Source organism: Ochlerotatus camptorhynchus, unplaced genomic scaffold, assembly GCF_037179485.1.
Source record: "Ochlerotatus camptorhynchus isolate MF236.1 unplaced genomic scaffold, CSIRO-AGI_Acam_v1.1 ptg000102l, whole genome shotgun sequence".
Classification (NCBI taxonomy): domain Eukaryota; kingdom Metazoa; phylum Arthropoda; class Insecta; order Diptera; family Culicidae; genus Ochlerotatus; species Ochlerotatus camptorhynchus.
Window position 1 is genome coordinate 3,097,804 of NW_027040592.1, and position 16,547 is coordinate 3,114,350.

General features: G+C 40.4%; 2 protein-coding genes across 2 annotated transcripts in view; both read left to right on the forward strand.

Annotated features, from left to right (window-relative positions):
- The window catches only part of LOC135699066 (uncharacterized), an 89,133-nt gene extending 80,255 nt beyond the window's left edge, over positions 1–8,878 (forward strand). The window contains exons 2-3 of the mRNA XM_065219239.1: positions 7,638–7,801; positions 7,865–8,878. Of these exons, the coding sequence (XP_065075311.1) occupies positions 7,655–7,801; positions 7,865–8,878 (1,161 nt within the window). The 5' untranslated portion in view covers positions 7,638–7,654. The remainder of the gene's footprint in view (positions 1–7,637; positions 7,802–7,864) is intronic.
- The window catches only part of LOC135699133 (heat shock protein beta-1), a 560,186-nt gene that overhangs the window by 436,296 nt on the left and 107,343 nt on the right, over positions 1–16,547 (forward strand). The window lies entirely within an intron of this gene.

The following is a 16,547-nucleotide window of genomic DNA, read 5'->3' on the forward strand; positions in this document are numbered from 1 at the left end:
AAGAACAGTGATTTTGGCTTAATCTAAACCCATTTTTCTAGTTCAAAGCCGCTGAGTATAAATCTCGATGAACATATCAAGAGGTCCTATCTACTATGATCGATTCTTTTAATTGACTTTCTCTTTTGATAACCACTGCTACCCTTATAAATATTGTATGGTTATTGTGCACATCAGAGCATCGTCCAAACCATTTATGGAAAAGTACTATCATTTGGCTTATTGTTTGTTTTATAGTATATTTTGATTAGGACATGCAAAAAGATTTCGCGCAATATTTTATCAACACCACTGAAACAAGGACCATGGTGGCATAAAGAGACCTTCACAGTCATTTTTACCATTATTGGAGGGGGGGGGGGGTTCATGCTGACGTAGGAGGTTCTACTCGGTTGCGGTGGAGAAGTTTCGGTGAGCTTTTCTGGCGTTTTCAAGTACTGGTCCCTTGATGAGATGTTCTACGTAGAGATATTATTCAGGACCTTTTCAATTGTTGGTCTACAATATATTGAATTGGTTCCGCTTTTTGATAGATCAAAATTCTATCCGCCAGACTATAAATATAGCGACTATCCAGCTATCCATGCTCGGTAATGGCGGCCTGTTTGTATGAATAGATGTATCCTTCACTGTGCTTTTTGACACTAACTGGAGGGCGTGTGTTGTTTCATTTTCTTCTGTTCCTCCAGATAGTGTCAAAAAGCACAGTGTAGGATACATTTATTCTTACAGACAGGCCGCTATTACCGAGCATGGAAGCTGTATACACTTAAATTTATTCGCCGAGATTCAGTAAAACAATTGCCGAGACTCAGCTAACAAATATCATTATGCTGAGATATCAGCTAACAAACAGATGTTTTGCAGATATATCAGCAAAAGTAAATGCCGAGGTAATGGGCTGTAGGAGATTTTACCGAGCTAGATTAAGTGTGTATAGTGGCTTGCGAGGTGGCTTGTGCTTAAATTGGAAAGTAAACAGAAATTGTCAGAGCGTGATCGGTAATGAACTGGCAGTTTACACAGTTTACTGACCTATCCAGCAAAATATTTCAATTTACTGACCACTCAGTAAAATATGATTTTACTGGAAGCTGTCCAGCAATTCGTTTTGCTGGAACTCGATCTCAGAATTTGGTGTGTATAATGAACAATAGAAGTTTGCCAAAATAATAAGAGGATTTTGATCCGTGGTACACGCTATTTCAAAACTACCCAAATTTGGGTAGAATCCACCCAGATCGTTCAAAACTGAATCTACCCAAATATGGGTAAACTGTGTTGGGAGCAAGGGGTAAGTCACTCAGCACATTGTGCCTGAATTATATTTTACACAGCTTGGGCACATCCATCGGCACATTTTCGGCATACCTTCGGCACAATCTCGTAGACATTAGATTGTTGTAAATAAAATGGGAACACTGCTGGAAAGCTGTCATTGAAGTTGTGCAGAACATTACGTGCTGTTTGACTGTATGTTCGAGAACATCTTCTAATTTAATATATCAGAAGAACTCAGACCAGCAGTTCACTTATAGATCTAAATATTAAATATAGGTTCTAGAGTGGACTCAAGAGGAAGAGCCAGTTAATAAGACCTTATTCGTATCTTTAATTCAAATAATGCTGCACATCACACAAAACAAACTAAAGAAGTCTATTCAACACCCTCTATAGTCGGTCGCTAACAATGCTCCCCACCGGTTCAAACTCTTTCCGGCCGAAAGGTTAGATTTCTGGTCTGCCTTTTAGGGCATTATAAAACACTAAAACACAGGACTTTTATTACCCTATGGATCACAAAACACCGAAAGTTCACACACCCGCCACTTCCCGCGTCATCCTCAATCCGATTTATCCTTGCGATTTCAAACCAAAACATTCAAGATGTCAGAGATACCGGGTTGCCGGGATGGGTATTTTACAAACAATCGCAGCTTGCTCTATGACCGGCACAATCGGCATACTTGCGGCACACTGACAAAAAAGATGACCCAAGATTGGTGTGCGGAGTGACCTACCCCTTGGTTGGGAGTGACAAGTTGACAAATGAACAACATTGACATGAATCCGATCGACTTTGTTCATTTTGCAACTTGTCATCCCTAACATAGTTTACCGATTTTTGGGTAGGTTCAGTTTTGACCGATCTGGGTAGATTTTACCCAAATTTGAGTAGTTTTGAAATAGCGTGCACTTACATGTACTTCTCTCTGCGGTTCGATCCTGTTACAGCGGCACTTGCACAGCGAAGCGGTTGGATTCGGAGCTCAAATGCATCCAGAAAATGCATTTTTTGACATTAAATTTCAGGCGTTGCATTTGATAACGGCACAAAAGCTTTTGTAAACTACGTTTTTAAGGCCCTTTACACGCAAACCGAAGTACGCTCACGCAAACCATCAACATCATCGGATAGGAGCAACTCTCACCTTTCCGAAAGTGGTATTGGTTTGCGTGGGCGCAGTTCGGTTCACGTGTAAAGGACCTTAGAAAGTTTGTTTACAAATGATTTTGTGCCGTTATACCTTGTACAGACATACAAAGTTCACTGTTGTACCAACAATCAATACGAAACTAACGATTTTAAATTGGCTCACCACTTTAGTAGCCTATTGGTCCCAAGCAAACGATTAACGTACCCTATTCTAGTCGAAATTCTAGTACTACGCAATGTTTGTTTTGATTCGCTATGAAAGTTTGACAGATAAAATGAGGGGTTATTGGTTTTTCCTATGTTTCGAGGGGTGAATCGATTAGCTTGGGACCGAAGAGAGTACCAGAGCTGAGCCAAAAAGTTGAGCACGTGATTTCGGGACCTTCTTGTCTTAGAGTTACCTCTATGGTTGTACCAACAATCAATACGAAACTAACGATTTTAAATTGGCTCACTACTTGACTAGCCTATTGGTCCCAAGCAAATCGATTAACGTATCCCATTCTTGTCAAAATTCTAGTACTACACAATGTTTGTTTTGATTCGCTACACGGTGTTTCGTGAAAACCCATTTATGGGTAAAAAAATACCCATTTTCAAACCATGTATGCAGCTGTCAAAAAATGGGGGAATTTTGAAATCATAAAATGGGTGAAAAAATACCCATTTAAAGAATCAGTTCATGGTTGAATAATGGGTATATTTTTTACCCATTAATGGGTGAAAAAACACTTCGAAATTTTATCGTCTCATTTCCGTCACCGGCTCATTGGGAATGCAAACCTCGATGCAAACAGTTACTGTCCGCAGCAACGATCTCCGGAAAATGTTAGAATCCAAAACGTTGGAGAAGCTTACGGATAAGTTAATACAATGGATAATTTGTATTATAATGTTTCGTGAAAAATTTGAGCGGAACACCTGCATTTATTTTCAATGTTTTAAAAACATTTTTACATCAACGAGCGCTTGCATCCTCCATTTGTAAAAATGGGTATTTTTTCACCCATTTTACGGTAAACACAATATAAGAAAATGGGTGAAAAAACACCCATTTATTGACAGACCACCCATTTACCCATTTATGAGTAAACCATAGTTTACCCATTAAATGAGGAGGGGCACTTTTAGCGGAAATGGGTATTTTTATACCCATTAATGGGTTTTCGCGAAACACCGTGTATGAAAGTTTGACAGATAAAATGGGGGGTTATTGGATATTCCTTTGTTTCGAGGGGTGAATCGATAAGCTTGGGACCGAAGATAGTACCAGAGCTAAGCCAAAAAGTTGAGCTCGTTTCTTCGGGACCTTCTGGTCTTAGAGTTACCTATATGGTTGTACTACCGTTGTACCATAGAGGTAACTCTAATGTCGTTTTCGTTTTTGCGGTGTAGCTACACCGGTGCTACACTGCCGTACACCGAAATATTTTAGGGTGTAGATATAGGATGTACCTTTTTTTTCCTTTTGTTTGTTTTTTCGTCGATCTTGTTTTCCGTGCTGAGCACCAATGCTACCGACGTGCCAGGAAGGCAGCTCCCACACCTGGACCCTACCTATCAACCCATCAACTCATGAACCGGGGACCAACGGCTTTACTTCCCATCCGAAGGAAGGCGTGATCAGAGATGTTATGCCTCAGAACATCCCAGCGGCGCCGACTGGGATTGAACCCAGGCCTGCTGGGGTGAGAGGTAATCACGCTTACCACTACACCACCGGCGCCGTTAGGATGTACCTTTGTTTACAAACAAATGATGTTGAGCTGTCAAAGACTCGCGCTTATTCCTGCTTACACTACACCGGTGCTACACCGCAAAAACGAAAACGACATAAGACTAGTAGGTCCCGAAGAAACGTGCTCAACTTTTTGGCTCAGCTCTGGTACTATCTTAGGTCCCAAGCTAATCGATTCACCAGGCCCAGGTGTGAATTCTATGTTACTGTGACAAAAAAAAAAACAAGTAGGGATTAAAGAGCCTGAATTTATAAAGAGGCGAATGACTTTTTCTATGACTTTGACAGACAATCGATTGTTCCAATTTTGACATGTCGCCTCTTTATAAATCCAGGCGCTTTAGTAGGGATTCGAATCATGTACTTTAATATCAGATTACTCAAATGATATGAAAATTGTAAAGCCAAACAAACAAAACTACACATCATATCTCATTGAATCAGCAAAGGATCTTCGCCAGCATCTTCTTCGTATTTTTTTCCTTTGGCTTCCATATGGTGTGCCACTAAATACACTAGTGTAACGAAATTATTGATTGTATAGTATGCGAAAAATAAAGTCAAATCACAGACAAACAGACGTAACTCTTTGAATAAGTTTTACTTGAAAACATTGTACCGGTGAGCAGTTCGCTCAAATGATAATATTCAAATCAATCGCTAAACGCATGAACGATGATACAAAATAAAGAGCTACGTCTGTTTGTCTGTGGTTAAATATTATTCATACCTTCCGCACTCTTCAGTGGAAGATTAATATCTTCACAGCTGTCGTTTTGTCTGCCGCCAGAGATACCTTGAGTGTTCTCATGTTTGTTATCAGGGCTGTCCTCCTGGATGTCCTCCAAAAATTCGACAGAATCTAAAAGATAACGAAAATAAAACAGCGAGAATAGAATGTCTTTTTTTCTCAACATACGCTTATAAACGGATAAACTTACATTCGATGACACTCGGATCTTCATCAGCTTCGTTTGAAATGGACGACCCTGTAGACGACTCAAGCTGAATATAACTCTTGCTTGGGATCTTGTTCTCAATATCATCCGCCTCCAAAAGCACCTTCGGAGGAGATTAAATTTCTGGACTGACAGCATCAGAAGCACGCCGTTTGGAGAGTATGGACGCAACCAAATCCGAGCCACTAGGATGCTTCAGGGCAACATGCCGCGTAAAACTATATATACTCCAGTTCCAGTTACCAGCAGCATCAGCGATTGCTGAGAGCTTAGTATTTTTTCCGGAAAAAGTACACAACGGACAAATAATTTCCGCTCGGTATTGTTCCTGGCAACGGTACACAGCAATCATCAAGTTTGACATGAAGTATTGGTGATCGAAGTGATATTTCCTACGAAACAGAAAATTAAAATTTTAATTCAAAGGTTACAATTACATTAGCTTGGATTTTAGAATGATCAGGACCAAGTGTCACATTAATGAAGTCGGTCAAAATACCTTTTTGGTACAAGCTTGGTACAAGTTTGGTACAAGTAGTGCATTCTAAATTCGCAAATTTCATTTTAATTTCACCCTTCTGTATACTTACGGATTGGTGAAACGGGCTTCAATCTTCATTCGGAGTTTTTCCTTGTGGCCATCAAATTCATCGTCTTGTTCCTCGACGGACCCAAGATGCATTGACACGCCCTGATTCGCACTTTTTTTACGTGCTTTCAAAAACGGGCTAATGCCATTTGTTCGCACAATATCCGCAAGATCCAGAATGCACAAGATCTCTCCCTCCATGAAACTAAACTCATGTGGTCGATCCGCGTATCTCCCATACAAACTTTCGAGAGATGGTCCACCAATGGCTGCCTTCTCTGCCACGTCCTGTGCCATCTCTCGTATATCTCTCTAAATGAGCAATATTTCTTCCCTGGTCAGCCTTGCTAATGACATGCTTACCAGGTTCGATAGCTGGTGTATAGACTTGATGTGAAGACTTACGTTACCATACACTGCTTCGATTTTCATCCAGAAATAATCCTGGAAATTTGTTGTGTGTTTAATTTATTTTCAAAAAAGCTGAATAAAAGCTTACGTCATCCATTTCTAAAAAAATCAACACGGATGGACGGACGGGTTTTGTTCTGCTGGTGTCCTGGCTGGTGTAAAATAATTCAGTCTCAGGTTTACCTTGCTAGTTTTATAATTTTATTGTAAATAATTAAGTCTGGAGCAGAAAAAAACAGTTTCAGGCTTTTTCAGTGGAGTGAAAAGGTAAGGAAAAATCCATCATGTTTTACGAATATCAGTTGCTGTTTGCCAATACGAGTAAAGAGTAACACATTCGTCGTAGATGCAAAGCTACTGTTTATAAACATAACAATCGAATACTTGATCGAATGTAAACAGTCATGGAAGTGGTGCCAGAATTAATAGAAAATTCTGGTGGAAGTGTGTTTGGAGTGTGTCGAACTGTGTTTTCGGAGTGTTAAACACAAGGTGGCAGAGTGAGTTACCCCTTGGTATTTAATGTTCACGATTTTCTATTTAATATTATAAATTATTTTCGAATGTGCGATGAAATAAATAAAAGTGTGCGATTAGGTTAAATCAACAATCGTGCGCTTTTATTTGCATGCCGGGATCAGCCCTTCATCCGGAAAACCCCCGGTAGCAACGAATGTTCTGTGGTCACCAGCTCCAGTGTCACTCCGTCCAGTCCTTGATTTCATGGGCCACTACACCAGATCCTGCGAAATGACCAGCGAAAGAACTACCGTTTTCTGCTTGGTCTTCTGCGCCTTTATCGCCGCCAAGGATTCCATTCTTATTCGCCACATACATAAACCGATCATTGTCAGTCAAACACAAACACTTCAGTGACAGATGCTGTCAACTACAATTGAAATTTCGATATTGTTGAAATAAACATGCTTTTGAATTTAATTCAAACATAAATATTTTAATTTTAAACATACCTTCAATTTACTTTGAATAATTCATATGTTTAGAGTATAAACATTAATATTTTTGATTTAAATGAACAAAATTCGTATCCGTGTAGGATAAATATGTTCCGCGAACACGGTGGCAGATGTCAGTTTTGTGCTTTGATCAGATTTTTTTTTGCAATTTGTTCATTCATTCATTCATGTCGGTTTGTCGGTGATAAAGAGTGCAAGTGAAAGGCTGAACTCAATATTAAGTAAAAAGAACTCAAATTTTGGGTTGTATTTTTTCTCCGTGTTCTCTGGTACTCCTCTCTGCGGTTCAATCCTGTTACAGCGGCACTTGCCCAGCGAAGCGGTTGCATTCGGAGCTCAAATGCATCCAGAAAATGCATTTTTTTGACATTAAGCTTTATACACTCACTGCACAAACTTTGTTTTGTTGTCATTTATCGGCGTCATGGGCAGGAGACCGTAATCGGAGTTGGTGAAACATTTTCATGGAAAAGCAACATCTGCGCGTAAGTTAATTAAGTGAAATTCCAAACTTATTAAGCTTAAGTTAAACAGCATTAAACGATGGAAAAGCCGGACATCGTCTTCAACCAGTGCCGCTTCTGTCTGAAGCTCATCGAACCGCTGGGTTCTTTTTCGATCTGCGGTGACTCCGAGGATATCCAGCTGAATCCACTGCATGATTTCGTTCAGAAGATGTTATCGATTGAGGTAGATATGTGTGATAAGATTCAAAGTATGTAACTTGAACAACCGCATAAATTCAATTTCCAGTTCACGGCGGAAAACTCCCACGTTTGCAGCGATTGCTTCTCGATGTGGCGCATGATTCAGGACTACTTGCATGCCTGCGGTGAGGCGCACAAGATTGTGATGGCTAGCAAGGAGTTTGTCGTCCGGAAGCCGTGGCTGGATAATGAAGAGGAAAAGCGAATGCTGATTGGCGTTTGTAGGGTGGTGAAAAAGCTGTATCACGAAATGGAGATTCTGCTCCGGACGGTGGAACCTTCGAATGTATATTATGCATTGGACAAAGAAGTGACCAAACGCCGCAGGTCTAGGAAAAGAAAACGATCTGTGGGGAATAGGAAAGGGAAGGAAAAGCAAGTTTCGAGTGAACCTGTTGATGCGATCAAGGAGGAAGATCCGGTGGAGATCGATGATTCCGCTGCGTTCCAGTCGGAAAAGCCGATAGAAGCAACGAAGAGTGTAGTAGTGGAAAATGAAGGGAATGACGAGTCAAATGAAGTAGAGGATGATACGATACTGGATGATTCGGTTACGATTGTTGAACCGCAAGTGGACCATATAGACCTGGTGGATAGCAGTAACGAGGAAGCGGAGGGAACGGATGATGAAGATGAATATGTCGAAGATTATTCTTCCTCGTGCTATAGAATTCACAGGATACATGACGAAGAGATGTTTAAAACAGTTTGTCAACTTTGTGGAATCACCACCAGCGATATGGCGAACCATCTGGAAGGTCACATTAAGGAGTCGAAAACGGTTAGAAAGGAAAAGCAGCAAACGGAATCGGATAGTAATAGCAGTAGTTCCAGCAGCAGTAGCAGTGCAAGACCCATAAGACAGACCAAGCCTAAGCCGAAGAAGAAAGCGAATTTAGATCCAAGGCCAAAGGAAGTTCAAGTGAACTCGTTGAAGTGCAACGTGTGTGGAGTAGAGTTTACCAGCATGCTAACGGCAAGGCTCCATGCTCGGTTGCATCCCTTCAATCGAACGTACAATTCAGGTAAATCGAATAGGGATGCAAGAAAGATGTGCTGATAAAATATACGAATTCACTGAGGGAAATCGAACCATATTCCACTTTAGAGAAAGCATAGTTAGGGCAAGATTGCCATATAGAGCTTTACTGTGAGCATACTTTTTTAATTTTTGTTTTCACAAAAGCCGTAGCCTGGCTTCGAAGCAAAGGTGGGGTTTTTGATTTATTTTTGTTATAGATTGATTAACAAGGGCTAAGGGCCTCCCTTAGCTCAGTCGCTAAAGGCGCAGCTACAAAGCAAAACCATGCTGGAGTCTAGGAATTTTTGGGTTGGGAAATTTCTTGACTTCCCTGGGCATATAGTATTAAGGGCCACTCACATTAGATCCGTTTGCGTTGACGTAAATTTGACAGTTAGACAATAGATTTAGCTGTCACTTTGCCGCAACGCGTCCTTTCCGGATCTAATGTGGGTACTCGCTTGCCACACAAATAATGGTACAGGCATCGAAAGCTCTCAATTAATAACTGTGGAAGTGCATCTAGAACACTAAGTTGAGAGCACACAATAAGCTGATATGTGAAAAGCAATAAGCTTACAATGCGAAGAATAAGAAGATGATTTACTAGGACGAAAAAAGCATTATTAACTTTAATATTTAATAATATTAGTTATAATAATAACCGAAAACGAGTTATGAACCTTCTGAAATTAATCAATTTAATTTTGTCCATGACCCTTCGAAATTCTTTGCGGAACACCTGAGAATTTCTCTTCATAAATTTTTTTGAATTCACTCTGCAATTTCCTGAGAACCTTTTTTTGTCGTGATAGTTTGCTAACGTTTATCTCCATAATTATTTTCATAATTTCCTTCTCTAATTTAGATACCTCTGAATTCTTAGAATTCTCTTGAGAATCCTTGAAATTCGCCTAAAAATTAAGCTGGAGGTTTTCCTCGGAAATGGATTACATTATTTATTTATTTCTTTTGGTTTGTTTTCCGTGCTGAGCACCAATGCTACCGACGCCAGGGAGGCAGCTCTCACACCTGGACCCTACCTATCGATCAGAGTTGTTATGCCTCAGAATATTCCGGCGGCGCCGACTGGAATTGAACGCAGGCCTGCTGGAACGGATTACATTAGAATTTGAAGAAATTTGAACTATCCTTAGAGTTTGATTCCTTTGGTGTTGTCTTGTACTGCCCATAATCGCATATCAGTCCCATATGGATAGGAAATCAAGCAAAGGTGGCACAGATATGCGATTATGGGTAGTGTAGCTCTTGAATTCTTTGAAATTCTTTTCATAATGCCATGGAACTCGTCTTGGAGCTGCCTTTGAATTTAACATTATTTCTCCTTACAAGCTTCTTGTAGTTCTTCTCAGAATTACTCAGGAATTTCTGTTAAATTGTGCTGAAAACCATTGGCATACCCAACTAACAATTTTAGCTGCAGATTAGCTTATACAGCCAAAAATTGGCTTATACAGTTAATTTTTGCCTGTATAAGCTAGTCTGCAACTAAAATTGTTTGTTGGGTAACTAATGAAAAATCCTAGGGGGCTAAATTTATTTTTCGAATTTCTCAATAAAGTAATCAGCGAACAATTTTGATGTTTAAGGAAAATAAGTAATTGTAGTAACAATTCTAGAGGGGCTACAATAATCGTAGGGGGCCGTAGCCCCCCACCCTCGTACTTACGCCAATGCTCAAAACACCTTTGGAATCCAAAGAAATTTTCTGCAGTATCTGAATCCTGATTAGATTTCCAAATTTCCAAGATTCTTGTATAAATGTTATAGTTTTACGTCTTTAATATTTGTTTTAAACACTGACTAGATACGTTATAAGTAAGGCTAACGTGATGATGATCATTTACGCATAACTAATTATGATAAGACGTGTGATTGAAGAGTTATACCTTTACAGTTCTACAAAAATGTGTAGCCATAATTCGCGTCATTTCCATGCTTGAAACTGCACTGTTCTTCTCGGCATCCGAGGTCGTCACGTCCATTTCTACCACATCTCCTCAAGTGTACTGCTAACATTCAGAACTTCGTTCCGTTGTTGCTTTTCTACCTGCTTCCGGGCTTTCCGCTTAGAGCGGGAATTCATCCGGTGCCCCTCCAACTTGCATAAAGCATGGCATGCTTAGTAATGGAACAAACTCTTTTGCTTATTACAGCGCTCCTAGTGGACGTTTTCGGAAGCTTTTAACGTCTATTTGTTGACAATAACAATAACAGTGTATTTTTTCTATTCATAAAACGTTCTTGTTTTGGAGCCAATCACCATGCAAGAGGGGTGTAGACAAAAAATCGTGCAGTCACCTGGAAAATACATCATCGTCTGCGTCCCGCTGCGTCCAAGCTGGCTCAAGTGTTGAATTTTCCTAGGAACATCGTTTGGCGCGTGCTCAAAACGTACAGGTACATCTTTACGGCGAATCGGAAGCCTCAAAGTAAACGCTGGAGTGGAATTACGAACCGTCAGCTCCGTGAACAGGTCGTGAAGGCCATCAGTAGCAAGCCAGGTATGTCCGAGCGCGATTTGAGTAAAAAAACTACAAGGGACAGCCCCAAGGGGTTGTTTGCAATGGGGACGTAGGACTACGTATTCTTATATCATAAATCTTATTTGTTGCAGCAGGAGCTTGTGTTTTGTGTAGGAATAGGAATTTGAACGGGGTTACCTCTGTTTATACTCTTTAGTATGACGCGCTTGCCATAGATGGCCCACAGCGACTCACCGAGAGCTACTGATTCCGATCAATAGTGCTGCGCCTTCTTCCTCCTTCTATGGATGCTCATGTGGGCTGCAGCTCGCACCACCACTCACCACGCGGTGATTGAATAAACACCGTTTGGTGAGACCGGATCGAATTCAACTTTGAAATCTGTGTTAGGGAAATCGCTTTTTGCAGGCAATCGGTGATAATTTTAATGGTCATAGCAAATTTTCAATAGTGACATTTTGAAAAATGATAAAGTCTTAATTTTAACAGATTCGTGGAAAAATTCCTATCGATTGGCGCATTAAGAATTAAAATCCATCATCTCTGGATCAAAATCAGATCACTTTCATGTCGCGACCGACTTTGGTTTTTGAAATTGCACCCACCAATGTTGCTTTCAAGAACATGGTATGTTAGATTTAAACATATCTAGATAGAGTTAGAATTTGGCGTAACAGCTTTTTGTAAACAATGACTTCTTTCGATGATTTTTAGGAATTCAAGGCCGCTCACGCAAAACCAACATTACCGTCGGATATAGGAAGTTTTACCCTACCTGTTGGTGATGTTGATTTGCGTGGGCGAGCCTTGCCTTTCAAGACATCATCGAAAGAAGTAATTGTTTACAAAAGCTGTTGCTCCTTAATTCCATCTCTATCTTGATATGGGAACTGAACGATTGATGACTTTGACAAATGTCCAAAAAATACTCTTTTACAAATTTATAGTGGTCCTGAAAAGGAGCGTTTTGTCGTGATGTTTGAGTAGTGCTGAGCTATTAAGGCGCATCCATAAATGACGTAGCATATTTTTGATCAATTTTAGACCCCTCCTACCCCCTCGTAGCGTATTTTGCTATATCCAATACATGGCTGGTCGCAAATTCTGAAACCCCCACCTCCCCCCTCAAATGCTACGTCATTTATACATGTTCCCTTAGGGTGTTAAACACAGATGAGGCTGGTTAGCTGTATGTTGTTTCGAATGAGGGTGACGCGTTTGGCATTGCTGTAGCGACTCACGAAGAGCTACTTATTCCGATCAATAGCGGTGCGGCTACTTCCTCCTTCTATGGATGCTCATGTGGGCTGCAGCTCGCTCCTTGCAGGCAGCCTTTCGCTGTGTACTGGAGAACAATGTTCAACGCCACGTACCGAAAGCACTGCTGCTGCTGATGCCGACGACCGCACACCACCATACACGGTGATAGCAGCTGAATCCGATAAGCGGTTGAGGCCAGCCTTGATAGCTAGCTGCTTGTGGGGAGCCTTTCATTGTGTACTGGAGAAGACCACCACTCACCACGTGGTGGTTGAATAAACACCGTTTGGTGAGATCGGTTGGTACTCAACTTTGAAGTCCGTGTTAGGGAAATCGCTTTTTGCAGGCAATCGATGATAATTTTAACTATCATAGCAACAGTTGCACATTCGTGCAATTTTCAAACGAAGGTTTACCGAAAAACCGCGCCAGTAGCCAACCGAATCACTCAAGCATAATACCATAGAGGTAACTGGGTCCCGAAGAAAATCATCATTATTTTTGGCTCACTCAGTACCAGAACAACGGTCCCAAGCAGTCCCAAGCTATTTCACTCACCCCTGCATGTTCTGCATGAATCCACACACCCCTGATGTTATCTGTCAAACTTTCATAGCGAATCAAAACAAACATAGTGTAGTAATAGAATTTCAACTAGAATAGGGTACGTTAATCGTTTGCTTGGGACCAATAGGCTACTAAAGTGGTGAGCCAATTTAAAATCGTTAGTTTCGTATTGATTGTTGATAATACCGTAGCCAGAACCCGTGCTTGAAGGTTGTATGACAACCTGTAGACTGAGTCCGGTGGGTGCATACTTATGGATGATGAAACCTATGTAAAGGCCGACTTCGGACAGCTTCCAGGACCAACATTTTACAAGGCGAAGGCTCGAGCGGTGTCCCTGGCAGATTAAATTTTGGTTTTTGCGGATAAATTCGCACGCAAATATATGATCTTGCAGCTGTGGCCAGAAGAAGGTTTTCATGACTGAGAAAATGATGAACTCGAAGGTTTACAAAACAAGAGCGAATTATGCCCTTCATCCAGTCACATGATGGTTCGATGACATTTTGGCCGGATCTTACGAGTTGTCACTACAGCCGGGAAGTACAACAATGGTACAGTGACAACGGAGCTAGCAACGGAGTCCAGTTTGTTCCGAAAACCCTTAATCAGCCTAATTATCACCAGTTTAGGCCCATTGAAAACTGCTGCACGGATAGAAATCCCCTATACCTTTTGGCATTTTACTGATTATTCATAACATATATAAGTCAACTAATAAGCAGACACCTTGCAAAAAGTTAATGAAGATCATGTGTCAAATGAAATGTATAAATGGTCTCACTTACCGTTTATGCATTCTTATAGTACCTATGTGGTTTGTCTAATCGAATGTATAAGGCTGTGTTTTGGCAAAAATGTGTTTCGTGTGGGCAATTATGAAGAGGAAACTAAAGTCGATTTGGATCTAACTAGTTTTCAATCCGACAAGTAGGCTTACTCAGATCGGGCTTTTCCGCTCCCGTTGCCGTTCCGCTTCCGCCGTCATTGCGCTTGGGCCTTTAAGGTAAAAGGAACAGTCATCAAAATGGCAACTCAGATGTAAAATTGGTGGGCTAAAATCGCCAAAACATTGAACGAGACCGTTGTGCACCTCTTGATGGGTCGTATTAAGGGAAAAGTTCTAGAAATAGGGTAGAGAACTACTTCGGCCTAATCGCCCATTTTGGGCCTATCGAGCAGAAAACTCAAAATAAATCCATGATTTCAGAGTTAACAAGTCAATTATGCATTTGGTACGATACTTTAGTTAATTAGCTACGGAACAAAGCCAATGATAACGCGTTTGCACCCATTATTCCCAAAAACAAAAGAAGCGCTCCGACCGAATCAACTTTTATGTTCATCCGACAGGCCGAAGTGAATTATTCATGTGCGTTTCAATGGCGTTTCAATGCGTTAGGCCGAGTTAAGAATCCGTAGGCCGGGTTTGGCGATGTTAGACTTTTGACAATATCTCAACGATTGGTTTCTCTTTATCAAATCTTACGGTACATACGGAAAGGTAAATAAATTTGGAAGCCATCAGTAATAATAACATTCCGTTTGGTGCTAAACTGCGCTACATTAAGAAAGACCAACAATCAATACGAAACTAACGATTTTAAATTGGCTCACTACTTGACTACTTGATTGGTCCCAAGCAAATCGATTAACGTATCCCATTCTAGTCAAAATTCTAGTACTACACTATGTTTGTTTTGATTCGCTATGAAAGTTTGACAGATAAAATTAGGGGTTCTTGGATTTTCCTATGTTTCGAGGGGTGCATCGATTAGCTTGGGACCGAAGAGAGTACCAGAGCTGAGCCAAAAAGTTGAGCACGTTTCTTCGGGACCTGCTGGTCTTAGAGTTACAACGATGAACAAGTTGAATGAAAGAAACAATACTCGAGGTCATTTTAGAGTTTTGAAAATGTAGAGCCCTGCTTGCAGCGTCCATTTTCGCACTATGCTTCGCAATTTCACAAGTCAATATATTATGGTTTTTGTAAATGCACGATCAAAATTTCAAAGATTGTTTTTATGTGTCCAACAAATGAATTTTTGCAATGTAATCAACAAACGGTATCTATGTGTCGGACACATAATTAATATGTGTACACATAAAAGCCATGTTTAACCACACATACTATTCATTTGACTCATAAATGTCATGTGTGCTACTGACATACTGCTACTGACCTACTGCTACTCACATAGAAATTGAAGAAGCAAGCAATGTCTGAAAATTACAGATGTATAAACCCACGTGAATCTTGAAATTACGAAGTGTGATAAGGGGCCATCCTAGGGGCAAGCCAGCTGTACTCAAAGTAAATATTTTTGCTCCGAGTAAATTTGAGTAACTCATAATTACTCAAGAATGATCAAAGTAGTCTGGCCTTATGTATGTTCATCAACCAATACAAACCACAGTGTGAATAAACATTATGTGTCAGAGGAGGAGGAGAATCAGAATTATTTTATTATATTCTTGATACAAATCCTTATTGAATCACTTGAATGCATTCACAACATGAAATCTAAGAATTTTGCTTTGAAGGGAAATAAGGTAAAAAATGCCATATCCGAAGATTGCCTAACATGAAAAATGTATCCGTATCACCCAGCTAGACGTAATTTATGAGGCCTTCATGTGCTTGGCAAATCAGAGGTTCTGCACATCTACAATTGCAAATTTCATCATCTCAAATAGGAATGAATGAGTTGAGAATTCAAGATGGATGGGAGCTTGATTTGGTTTTATTTATTTTTTTTTCCTTTATTTAACGTCGGTCTCTGTTCCGCAATCTAGTGCCAATCACCGACGGACATCGATTGCCATCCATTGACGGCAACCGAATGTGCAGGAAGGCAGCTTCCACACCTGCGTAGGATATCGCACCCATTCACAACAACACACATGGGCCGGGACCAACGGCTTTACTTCCCTTCCGGAAGACGTGACCAGAGATTTTTATGCCTCAGAAAAATCCCACTGACCTCGGCTGGGATTGAACCCAGACCCATTGGGGTAATTTGGTTTTATGGAAACTTAAAATTTTAAATATTGCTATACTTTTTTTTTTTTTTTAATTCTTTATTTAAGAGATCTTTAGCCTTAGGCTAGTTCATCTCTAAATATTGCTATACGATCACAATGGATTGCTTTCTATTGATCTCGGGTCGAACCTAGTGGCAATTAGAAATGCTTGTAGTTATTTTTTTCTGAAAATCATGGCAACCACCAACCAAATGGATTATTTTTCTATACTTCTCTGAATGCACACACAGAAAAAAAAACTTGTTGAATATTACATCCAAACCGCTGCAACCAGGTCAATCCATCGGTTGTGTGATATAAAGATGTACGATGTACATCGATTTTGCGAA